Consider the following 13,101-nt stretch of genomic DNA (forward strand, 5'->3'; position numbering starts at 1 on the left):
AAAACCTTTTATTAATAAAGTTTAATATTGTGCCAACTAACAGAAAAAAAAAATGTTCAGAGAGCTGAGTTCCATTATTTCACTGCAAGCAATGTCACATGGGTATAAACTTGTGATTCAACTAATTGATATCTACCACATTTCAATTACATGAAATGTCTTTTAAAAGTTATAACAAGTGTATCATTGCAATTATCTTTCCATACCTAGAACCCTGTCTTTTGCACTTTCACTTTAATATTGACTTCATCCTGATTATTGTACAGGTACCTTCAGATTCTGTTGAATTATAATATTGACCATATCATATCAGAAAAATTGCTTGCCAAAACTTAGAGCCATTACATTTATATTCTGTATTATAAATATGAGAATTTTTTTTCATAGGATACTATTTGCATTTCAGTACCAAACTTTACATGAAATTTATAATACCATAATAGACTACAATGTATTCAATTAAGAAATAAATTTACACATTGCAGTAAGGTTAAGAAAAATATTGTAAATATCTGTGTGTGCATTCATGTATGTAGCAGTGTCTCTCTCGTGCTGAATATGTCAATAAATTCTATTGTTGCAAATTAAAATCAACTATTCCTTTAAGGAATAAATTATACAATGCTAAAAAAATATATGGGGTGGTCATATATTCTCATTTGCCTGGATTAGTTACAGTTTATGCCCAATGTTCCACCCAATTAGTGTTTCCTTTCCTCTTAAAAGTGTCCCAGTTCATGGGGTGTGGTGTCACTAACCTGTATCTCAGGAGGCTCAGGCAAGAGAATTGCAATTTCAAGACCAGCCTAGGCAACTTAGTGGTATCCTGTCTCACAATAAAAGGACTGTGTGTGGTAAGGCTCATTGCCAGACCAGAGCATTTGCCTAACATGTGATAGGCCCTGGGTTTGATCCCCAGTACTGAAAAATAAAAGAAGGAAGGAAGAAAAGAAGGAAGGTGTGTATCTCAGTTTGCACGTTAGATTATATATGATTACCTTTTCCATATATAACAGAGTCAGGAAATATCTAGTGGAAAGAATAGAATAATCTGGAACATATTGACTTAAAAGTTTCATGGAAATTTAACAATATTAAATGAATATTTGAACAAGGATACTAAGATGTACTAAGCAAAAAGGTAGGAAGAAGCAAGATGATCACTGAACAATTGCCTTAATCTCCGTCTGTAAAACAGCGCCATTCTAGAAATGAGGAGGCAGTTGTGGTCCATCCAGGTTTCCTTGATCTTTCTTTGTCTTGGTTTCCTCACTTATTAGCCACAGATCTCTGAGTTATTTTGAGAACTAGGAGAGATGAGATGTAAATGTGCATTAAAGTTTTTAAAAGAGAGCTGGGGATGTTAGCTCAGCAGTGTGCTTGCTTCAAATGCAAGAGGCCCTGGGTTTGATCACCAGCAGTGGCAGCAGCTGCATAGAACAGTCCAGGTCTGCTTGCCAAATTCCAGGTACTTTTCAAATTTTTTTTTTCATCTCCAAGGGAACTGATATGGGATTGGGGACCACAAAGGTGAAGAGTGATGGCTTTGTGTTGGCAACTCAGGGCTGTGGTAAAAAGAGCAGGTAGTGAGAAAATCTGGTTTCTGATTTTTCTCCACTTCTATGTTCTTTAACTTAACTTCTATGTTCTTTATCTGCAAAACAGGATAAGCCATAGCCATCTCTGAGCCATCACCACGTTGTTCTAGGATGATTTACTTGTAGATTATAATATGCACTGTGAATAACAGGATAGGTAATGAGCCCAGATTAAGATTTTTTGTTTTGTTTTGTTTTGTTTTTGTTTTTGTTCTTGTTTTAATGTACAGGTCACTCTATGAAGTTAACATGTAGAAACATTCCAAACATTCCAACTAACTTCTTTGTCCTGGGATGGGGGTGGGGGATTGTGTCAGGACAGAACTGAGTGAAGGCTACAGACTCAAAGGTTAACCAGTAGCCTGAACACTTTTCCAATACCTGTTTAGTGTATAGATTTTGACCAATAGCCTTGGTACTTTTCTGAGACCTGATTAGTATTAACATTGACCAATGCCCTTACACAGTAGCTATGTAAACCCTTAGACTAATACACTTAAATGGCAGCAACTATAGGGTCTCCCCCTTACTCTGTAGGAGCGCTGTCTCTTTTCTTCTCGCTTGAATAAATCCTATTATTTTACTCTCACTCTTTCTCATCCCAGGATTTCATCCTTCAAATTCAGGAGATAAGAACCAGGAAAGAAGTCACTGGCAGGTAGCTGGGATCTGCTGTGGGGGTGGGGAGTGGGCAGGTAGGGCATGGTCTGCCATTGTAGCTGCAACACTCCACTAGGTAGCAGTGGAGAAGAATTCAGCTTTGCCAGCTGTGACCTTTACATCGGATACCAGCAGGCATTCCCCTGCTCTGATAACTGCTAACACCAAAACAGGCTTTCTGGGCTTCAGAGGCTGCCAACTGCCAGCAGAAGCCAAGAATCTGGATTCAACCAAACTTAAGCTTCATAAGGTTATGAAAGTCTGTACCAACAGTCACCAGTTATGGGAACTTCTCTGTGTCCTGAGTCACTTCAGACATGAGTAGTTTACTGCAAAGGAGAGGCAGGTGCAGAGCTCACAGGCATTGTGCTACAGCTGACATCATCTGTGTTATCAGCCAAAAGCTTGAGAGCCACACAAAAACCACTATCAATGGCACTGCTCCACAAGAGATCCATGTTAAGTTACCCTGCCATGTAAAAAGGAGAAATAGGAACATATGCACGCATCTGTCCCTTTGTTTCTGTTTTTAACATGCATCTGTCCATTTGTTTAAAAGTAAACAAGCACAGAAAGGATAAAATAATGAGATTGGGAATGTGTACTCACCCAGGAAAAAAGGGAGCTGGAAATAGGAACAGGAAGGATAAAAGCGCCAGACTCTGGCTCAGGCCTGAGGGGGGAGGATGGCAAGTTCAAAGCCAGCCTCAGCAACCAGCAATGGCTAGGTGCTAAGCAACTCAGTCAGACCCTGTCTCCAAATAAAATACAAAATAGGGCTGGGGGTATGGCTCAGAGGCCCTGTGGCCCTGAGTTCAATCCCTGGTATCCCACCCCCACCCCCACCCCCCAAAAAAAGAAAAGGATGTAGCTCAGTGGTAGAGTGGGTGTTAGCCCTGGCCAGTCTCTGGGTTCAGTTTCTAGTCACAACTCCCCACCCCCTGACCACACACCATAGATGGAACGCAATAGGAGATAAGGATTTTTGTTATAAGAAGGGATTCAATAAATTTCGGGTACAAATCCAATATAATTGTGTAAGGTATAACACTGCATGGGACTCCAAATCCTGTCTTCTGTGCAAGAGTGCAAGTTCAGATGAAAGACCTTCCACTTGGCCCTCAGTAGGTGCTCAGAACAGCTGTGGACCTGAACATTGGTTTAAGCATTATGTTGTGTGACCTGAGTGGTTTTGTTGTTGTTGTTTTCTTTTTTGTTTGTTTGTTTTTACAGGCTGCATTTTGATTCATTGTACACAAATGGGGTACAACTTTTCGTTTCTATTGTACACATGACCTGGATCACAGAGGTGACCACGTCTCCACTCATGAGCAAGACACACACACACACACAAACACACACAAACACACACACTTCAAACTGTACTACATTTTCGGGGTTGCACGGGCCTGCACCTAAAAGCCTAGAACTCAAGGGTTTTTCTGGTCTCGAGGCCCCATGAACTTTGCTCCTGGCCGCTGGCGTGCTGGGCAACCGCTAAAGCGACCCTAATTGACTCACAATACGCGAGAAAAAGGTTTTGGTTTCTTGCCAGGTGCTCTCTGGGCGCACGGGTGCTATAGGAGAAGGGTTGGACGCAAGAACCCCAGGTCACAGGAGGTGACTCCGGGAGTACGAAACCCTGAAAACCAGGAGCTCAGCCGCAGTCCCGGGGTTGCAAGCTTGCAAGCTCCTGCCCCACGCCACGACCGAGACACCGGAGACACTGGAGACACCGTCTCTCTCCGCACCAGGGTTTAGCAGGTAAGGTAGGGACAACTCTCCCGAGGTTTGCGCCAGGTGCACCTCGATCATTCCATAACAGAGTTCGTGTTTGCACAGCACGAGAAGGGCTAGAAAGCCTTTGAACGTCCCATATCTCATTAGATCTGCACGGTAAACCAGGAGGGCAGGGCTAGGAACTTAAGACTAGAATTCGAACTCAGTTTTTGACGTCAAGTCCCCCCGCCCAAGACGTCCTTTTTTTCTAGAACTTGACTGTTGGCAGCGAGAATTCCAAGCGATAGGGCTCTGGCAGGTTTCGGTTTTAGGTTTTTATCTGAGCTGGCCCCGCCCCCGGCCCCCCAGCCCTTCTTGTCTTGTGTCCAGTGGATGAAGAGGGGTGGAGCGCCTGCGCACAGTCTTCAACCCGGGTATTCCAAGTCCTCGGGATCTCTGTGGTGTCGGTTGGTTGGTTTATGTAAATAATCCTTCAACTAGACAGTAGCCAGCACCTCTTGGGGGAGGGTAGGAAAGCGGAATTGATCTAGGAAGCCTCGGGATAATATGTTTTAATGAACTATAAAGTACTTGATTCATTAATGTTCCTTCTACATGTGTATCCCGTGTAAAAGATGCACGGATATAAAGGGACAAAGATTAAAGGCACAAACACGAAGGCACAAAAATAAAACCTTATTTACATCAGCAAAAAAAAAAACCCCAATATTGTCTAAAAGTATAAACAGTCTATTATGATACATCCATAAAGTAGAATATTAGATTATTATTTTAGATAGTACTTGAAAAAAACTAATGAAGTACTGGACATGTTTATGATGTCAATTTAAACCTATACAAACTCGAACATACCCTGTGAGCTTATACATGCAAATGTACTGAAAAAGTGTGCTAAAATGTTATCTTTGCATGGATTTTATTATATTTTCAACTTTTCTCTATAAAGATCATCAGGCACAAGTTGAAAATAATGGAAAATAACCAGAAAATACACAAGATTTAAAAAGCCCTGTGAGTCATCACAAAATGTCAAGATCTCTTAGGACAAAAAATATCTATTAAGAGAGAAAGAGGAAGAAAAGGAAGGAAGGAGAAGGAAGAAAAAGAAAAGGTTTACTGTTAGGTGACAGCTTCCTTCCTATAAAGAGCAGGGTATCTCAGGAATCACCTCCACCCCACTTCTCACTGATTCCTACTCCTCATGGGGAGAAAAAAATCAGGGAACATTCAGAACACAGCTTCGAGAAAAATAATTCATGATATCATGTAATTTTGCACACACGATCAAATTTGCTGAAATTACGTATGAATTTTTTTTTTATGAAATGTTCACCCAGTAGCTGGAGGGGAGGTGGTCAGTTTATCTGTATTTTAGGAAATAATATCCGAACTGCTCTTGTAACACTAAATTTGCATAAGAAGGTTTAAGAAACATCAACTCGAAATCCCGAAAAGCACCCTAGTGAGATCCCAGAGCCCTTCAGTAAACACCCCTGAGACCGCGGACCCCACGTCACGTTCACTTAGCACAGGTAAGCAGCAGGAGGACATCTCATTAAATTCTCCCAGTCGTCTCCATTTTTAGTTTTTAAATGAAGACGAAGCTGAAAGGGGTTCATTCTTTGCCCAGAAACCACAATTGTGTTCCAGATCAAGGACTGGCACTGTCCCCGTGTTCCTAACGACGGTCCCACACTGCCTACCTTACTCAGTGCCCGCGTGTCCAAAGAGCTTTTCTGGGAAGGTAATGCCGCCACTGAGGCGGGTGCCGCTTTGATACCGCACGCAGGGAGCCACCAGCCTTAGGGAGGAGAGAGAGGAGGAGGGAGAGAGGAAACCCGGCCGCGAGAGGCGAGGTGAACTCCTCTTCCGAGCCTTCTCACGGGCGGGTGGGAACTACTCGCCGAGTCCTCAGAGAGGACCGGGTCTCCCCCAGTTGCAGACCCCACACTTCTTTCACGTTCCCGGAGAAGAGGCGTGTCTGAACTCAGCTAAGCCAGACGATCCCAACTCGGTTCACGCCCCGGCGGGTCAAGGCGCACTCCCGCTCTGCGCTCTGGGGGGCAACCCGCCGCGGGCACCCAGCCTTGCTGGGGCGAAGGCCCCATCGCGCATCTCCAATCCCGCAGGTGCCTCGCGTTCTTTACCTCACTTTTCCACTGCCATCAGAGGAAGACTGGAGGACAGAGCTAAGGCCAAGGCGGACTGGCCCGCTCGGTTGCACGGAAAGAACGCCACCTCCCACTCCTGGACCCTCCGGGGGAGGCTCCCTTCGCACCCTGGGCTGACTTCGGAAGCCTCGGCTTGGAACGTGTTGACCGAGACCTGAACTGTGCGCAGCACCGTCTCCCCAGGTTGTTTGCTTTTGAGAATCATCAGTACAAACTAAACCCCCCAAGACGGACGGCTAGGGGTGGGGGAGGTTTAGAAGGGCGCAGAAACACTGCGCTTAAGGAGGAAAGGTGCAGGACTAACCACGTGGTTTCGGCGGGAACCAATGGGGGGCCGCAGTCTTCTCACTCGGTCCTGGTTCCCCAGCCTCCAGAGATGGCCCAGAGGCAGGCGCAGTGTGGAACACAGGGTGTGTGTCCCAGAGCGTGGGTCGGTCTCCGGGGTCTGCTGCCACAAGACGAGAAGCTTAGGGTGCAGTGCCCCGCGGGACCCGGAAATATTCGACTCCACCCCCTCGGCCTTTGGGATGCTGCTGGGCCGGGTCACCTCCACCCCCTTCTTCGTCAATGACATCCTGCGGCTGGAGCGTGAGCAGAGTGATCCCGAGGCTTTGCCACAATGGGGGATGCCGAGGAGCCCAGAAAACTCTCACTACCTGGGGATGGACTCGGAACCGCGAGGGTCAGAGGTTAACCACGCTGGTAATGGGGGTGGCTGCGATAAAGAGCGAGGAGGATCGGAACCTTCTGGGGGACCGTGTGAGGCAGTCGTGGAGAAGGACACGGAACGAGGCGGGGAGCCACGTGAGTAAGCGCTCAGGTCTTCTAGAACCCGGTAATACTGAGGGAGGGCTTCATTACCGACCCGGGAAAACGCATCTCCTATCTCGTGGGTCCTAGAATCTCACCCCATTTTCCTTCATTTGAGGAGTCCAAAAGACAGGCTCCTCAGTCTCCGCTCCCACCTCCTCCGGACACCATTGTGTTTCACAAATCCTATGAAATTAGGCCCTGAGTCTTAAGGATGACCACAGCCGCCCCCAATGGTTCCCACAAAGGTATCACCCACATAGCCACAGTTCCCAGAAGGTCCAGCTCCTGGTCACCAGGTGAAACCCTCTACTCCACCACCACCCTCCCTGCCTGTCCTACATCGTCAGAGAAGAACAAACAAACAAAAACCCTGTAGCAGTGGGACCTCCTTAGCTCTGGGGCCAACCCTGCCCAGTTCTCTCTTAAGGCTTGCTGATGGCCTGGCCAGTTCCAGTTCCTGCACACGGAAAAGGAGAGGTGAAGACTAGATGGTGTCTGCGGCCAACGAAATGCAAGGTCCTAAGGGCCCTGGTGCCGGGTCCTCTGCATCAGGGAGCGTGTTGAGAGCAGCGGGGTCTTTAACTGTCCTGGGAGAAGGCTCCTGCCTGCCCAGTCCTGGCGCTCGGTCCCTGAAAGTGCAGCCGCCCCCGCTGGCAGTGAGGAGCGGGCGCCAGCAAACCGCTAGCAGGACCCGAAGGAGCAGGAGAATAGGGTTGCGGTGGCTTCAGCGACCCAGGAGGCTTGGCAGGAATGAAAAAGCCGTCTTCCTCGCCAAGCCTGTGTACCTCGGTCGGCTTTCCCTCCGCAGGTCTGCGAAGCGCAGTGGCGCCCGGCGGGCCGGCCTCAGCTGTCACGGTGGGAAACAGCAAAACTAACCAAATACATTAAAGAGACTGGTGCGGAGTTATTTACCGACTCGCAGGCTGGTTATTCACTGACTACCGGATCCTGGAACACATTAGACTTTGTTGCCGAATTGGAGTATCTGGTGGTTTTTCTGCTGTGGACTCTAAATACTGAACTCCCTCTGTGCTGCTCTACCAAATTGATTTTCACTTCCGCTTGGCTGGGAAAAGATCAAGCTATTGCGACTACCACTGTGTTCTTCCAGCTGCTGGTTCACACTATGCAGTTCCTTAACTGAAAACCTCAGTCCGAGGGCCTGGAACTGAGTCTGGGGCTCAGAGCGTATCCCTGCTAGGGAAGGGACTGTCCTGATGGGCTTCACGACCTCATGCTTCCGCACTAGAGTCATCTAATCTTCAGGGAAGGAGGATAGAGAGACTCCAGATTGTGACCAGGTGGGCTAAGGGTGTGGCATGCGCCTGGGGTGCCCGCAGTGCCTCCACTTGTGTAGTCAGCAACTTTTAAAGGGGGTCTTGTTGGCTCTACAGCATCATCGAAGGTCAATTGCATTTGATTTGTTAAGGGAAAAAATATTCTCCATCGTATTCTTCTTTCAATGTCCTCAGTTTTTCTGAGCACAGGATCTCTGAAGGACGTTTTTCTTTCCCCAGACTTTTAAGTACCAAACAACCCTATCCCCAAGAGATGCAGTATATTTGGGAATTGAAAGCCGAATTCCAACCCGCCTGGCTCTGATTAGGCATGTACCACCAGCCTTCCACGAACTTAAACGCCCTCCATGACCCCTAATTTCTCCTGGCTGAGTTTCCATGGGTGAGTTTATACCCACCCTGGGGTGAGACAGCACTTAAACCAAGACAGAAAAGAGGTGGGAAGAAGGGAAGAAAAGGCTGCATCTTGGCGGGACTGAGCATAGAGTCACTGTCTGGAGTCGCTTCAGGAACTAGGACCTCAGGTAAGACCAGTGCCACCCACCTGCAAGAAAGACCCCAAAAGAGGAAGCTGGTGCTTCTTGAAGAAGTCAAATGTGGATCTGCATGTTTCCCTTAAAGGAAAATTCTGTTTCCAATCCAAGGGTCAGGTGCTAAGATACATTTCGTTTCATTTTGTCAAGTTGGATTAGAGCATTGCGTTCACCGGACGAGTCCCCTGGCGACAGCCAAATGCTTGATGACCAAAGCCAGCGCCCACTTGATCCTCGAAGCAAACGTTTCCTCAAACCCGACCACCATACGCATCTTGAGAAAATGGTCTCAATCGAATTTACCTTCTAGAAAATGACATGTACACCAGGGACCATGGAGGGTCTTATTTATGTTCCAGCGGGTTCAAAAATGACAGAGCTCAGAGGAGCGGGACCTTCAGACTGGCCCGGGAGGGGATGGCGGGGAAGAAGGGATGCACGGTGAGGACTGCCAGGGAGAGGGCGTCTCTAGAAGACGCTGTGCGAAGCGCTGGGAAGCCTGAGTCTGGCCGCTGATGGTGTCCTTCCTCTGCTTTTTAGAGCCGGGCCTGGGCGCAGCCTCATCCCTCCGAGGCGGGAAAAGAATGCTGGAGCGCGGCGTCGGGACCTGCGGTGGCAGCACGCAACAGCCCAAGGCGCGACAGCGGCGGAAGCCGCGTGTCCTGTTTTCACAGGCACAGGTGCTGGCCCTGGAGCGGCGCTTCAAGCAGCAGCGGTACCTGTCGGCGCCCGAACGCGATCACCTCGCCAGCGCGCTGCAGCTCACGTCCACGCAGGTCAAGATCTGGTTCCAGAACCGGCGCTACAAGTGCAAGAGGCAGCGCCAGGACAGGTCACTGGAGCTGGCTGGCCACCCACTAGCGCCCCGCAGAGTGGCAGTACCGGTGCTGGTGCGCGATGGCAAGCCCTGCCTGGGCCCGGGCCAGCCGCCCTTCTCCAGCCCCTACGCGGCGGCCACGGCACCCTACTCCTGCTACGGCGGCTACGCTAGCGCCCCCTACAGCGCAGGCTATGGCGTCGGCTACGCCAGCGCAGGACCCGCGGCGCCCACGCCACTGGCCAACTCGGGTTTCAGCCCGGGCGGCCCGAGCGCCACACCTCAGGGCCATCTGCCCTCCGCGATGCAGGGCGTCAGGGCCTGGTGAGGCTCCTCTGCTCCACCGTCCCCACCAGGGCCAGTTGCTCGGTCCCCTCCTCTCCCTGCTGAGGGTCGCGCCAGGTTGAGGGGCCACAGGCGTGGAGGGAAGGGGCCCTACTCCTGGCATCGACCTCTGGTATTGTGAACTGCCCCCAGACGAGCCACCGCGCTGGGGCGCTGGAAAAGTTTTTCCAAAAGAGACGTAACGCCAGGCTTTCTTCGGCCGCCCGCGAAGCAACACCGAGAGGACAGAAAACCAAGGAGGCCGGCAAGTCCAGGCAGGTGACTTTTAGGGTCTCGATTCCTGGGGGTTCAAGATGATCTCTGATTTGTGTGCGACAGTCTGGAGGCATGGGAGACAAAGGGGACTCCATCCTCCAATTAAAGGAACAGGAGTGTTGCGGGGTGGGTGGGGGGACTGAGAAGAGCGCGGGAAGGGAATGTAGATCATGTAAGAGGAGGACCCAGGAGGTTCCAGAAAACGGACTTTCGCCGCAGTTCACGTCCTCCTGAGGGTTTGAACACTCGGATCTGGGATGCTAGTAATCCCGGGGAGAGTACTCTGGTCGCGGCTGCGCTCCACAAGGAGCCTCTTCTCTCTTCGCAGTCACTACATTTTGTGTCTCACGTCCAGCACAGTGCCCGGAGTGACCGTACCGCATACACTTGTGTTTGCATAATTGTTTGTAGACCCTTAGAACCCCTTGTTTTGGTCATCTTCTGAACAACTTTGAATCAAAGTAGTTCTAGGGAGACAAAAACTGATTCTGGAGGTAGGTTATCTGATGTCTTCTCTTAGAGTCCCATTTCCCTCCTGACGGAATTTCTTTTGAAATGTAATCAGTTCCTGAATTCTGAATCCAAACAGGAGGGCCCCCACAGGGGACTTACCCTCTATAAAGGTGAAAACCTAAATTTAGGCTCCCTAAAATTATAAAAACTCGACATCCACCCCCACTGCATATTCTGAGGTCATACAAACTGAAGACTGAAAACAAATTCTGTTTCTGAAGGAGGATCAAATAGGAAATTGTTGGGCTGGGGATGTAGCTCTGTGGCAGAACCCAGCACGAAAAAGGCCTCAGCTTCAATTCCCAGAACCACAAATAAGAAGTTTTCTTTGGCAGAACCAACTTAGAAGGAAATTTAGTAGATAAATCTGACTTGGATTACATTTTTAGACAATGGAAATTCTGGTTCTCTATCCCCCTTGGTTCATTAACTTAACAAAAGTTAAAATTCTATGATTTAATAAATTCTCATGTTTCATTAAAATGTACCCGCCCTGCATTTTTTCCTGAATACCAAATGGAGGTTGCTTGGTTTTATGAAAATGGTACTTGACTGTCAATGGCGTATAACCCTTAAAGTTTATATGCTTAAACCAAAAGAAAAGACAGTGATTAATTGCTCATTATTTTTTCTTCCCACCACTTCATGACGTTGTCTCTCCTCTTTGTTTTGATCATTCCTTGCTCTTATTTCTCCACTTTCACTGCTAATAAAAGTGTATTTGGAAACACATCACAATGTCTTTCAATTAGTATTGAGTCCCTAGGATTATAGAGTGCAGGACGTAGAAACTAAGAAAACTAAGGGAAAAAAGAGATCACAGTTAAAATCTCCATAATGTGAGAATCACCTTACAGTGTTACCCCCTCCTCTTTCACTGGGGCTATTTCTCAGAAGAGAAGAAGTTATTCTTGGACACCAACCTTAGATCCATGACACTGGAGTCTCAGTCCAGTGTTGTCTCTGAGTTGTGATCTATCTGGTCTTCAGTTGTTAAATAAATTGTATGTGATTTTTCTAAGATCAGATTTGCAAATTCTGTGTTCATTAAAAAATTTCTTTGGGTAAGGTCCATGCCCGCAAATACAGGGCATCAGGGTGTGGATCCTTGGCACAGAGCAGGAAATTAACAAATTGATCCTCTTCATTCTCCAGCTTCCTTCTAACGTAGATAAGTAACAGAAGCAGTTAACAGACTGTTCTGAATAGGCCTTGGCTGCTGAATTAGGGTGACAAAAGATGCCCAAGCCCTCTCCTCGCCTTTGTCTCCTACCTGTGGGAAAACTTGAGAATAAAATGGCTGGGCAAGGCTCTGCGGGAGGAAGGAGGTCCAGGCCCGTCTCCAATAACTGCTGCCAGGGACAGGAGAGAAAATAAGATTCTACTGACACCTTTAAGGAATTTATTTGCTAAGTTGGGTAGCAAAGACCAATGACAGAAAGGTATTTAAAAATACAAGGTGGTACATTTTGAAAATCAAATAGGACAAAGAGGATGAGCCTTCTCTAGAGAAAGAAAACTGGGTGGGAGCTGGCGTGCTTGGGGGGGCTGTGCCGAAGAAGAAGGGACTGAGCCTGACCAGTGTGGGTCACCTTAGCCGCCCTATGCACTGGGAGAGGTTCTGGAGAGGCCCGGGACTTTGGGATGGAGACTGTAAAGGGGACCTAGTTGTTTGAGACACAAATCAAAGCCAGTACTGGTGAATCTGCGAACTGCACTCAGGTGACCGGAGGGCTATGGGGTGAGGGCACTGCTTACATCTACACACCAGATCCTGACCCAAGAACCAGTGGTCTGCCTCACTTTTTTTTCACACCACTGGGGCAAAATGGCAGTCACAACCTGGCTCCGGGGAGACACCCCTCCCACAGTAGTGGAGACCCAATCCTCAGGCTCAGGGACCCCAGCATGAGCCCACATTTTCTGTTCTCCTCCCCAGATTGCTGTCACATCTGTATTTGGCTGGTCTTAAAACCAAAAACAAAAACAAAACTATTAACAGAAAAACCTACTCTTCTGCAGCGGATGTGACTTTCAAACCAGGAAGTTTGAGCTTCCCGGGACCCCAGAGATTCCTGAAGGGAAGTGAAGGAAAACTCTCTTCTCCCATCTCTCCTCTCTGCCTGGCAGGATCATTTCAAAACAAGTCCCTCCCGGGCCAAGCCCATCTCCTCCACCCCCAGCCGCAGCCTTCCGTCTCTGTAATCTCTCCTCCGCACTGAAAGCTGTCCCCTTTTGTGTGCGTCTTACCGACAACTGCTTATCCTCCCAGGGCTTTTACCAGGGAGCCGCTCTGTAAGCAATCAACCTCTTATCTGCGTCTTCCTTCAGCCCTATCACTCCAGTCACCTCTTAATG

The 13,101-nt window shown here is 48.3% G+C and overlaps 1 protein-coding gene across 1 annotated transcript; it reads left to right on the forward strand.

The window, feature by feature from the left end:
• Positions 1 to 6,696: 6,696 nt before the first annotated feature.
• Positions 6,697 to 9,958, forward strand: Nkx2-6 (NK2 homeobox 6). Its single transcript, XM_047548137.1, has 2 exons — positions 6,697 to 6,973; positions 9,354 to 9,958. The coding sequence occupies exons 1-2, from the start codon at positions 6,697 to 6,699 to the stop codon at positions 9,956 to 9,958; spliced, it is 882 nt and encodes a 293-aa protein (XP_047404093.1).
• The last annotated feature ends 3,143 nt before the right edge of the window (positions 9,959 to 13,101 follow it).

The sequence above is a fragment of the Sciurus carolinensis genome, chromosome 4 (genome assembly GCF_902686445.1).
Source record: "Sciurus carolinensis chromosome 4, mSciCar1.2, whole genome shotgun sequence".
Classification (NCBI taxonomy): Eukaryota; Metazoa; Chordata; class Mammalia; order Rodentia; family Sciuridae; genus Sciurus; species Sciurus carolinensis.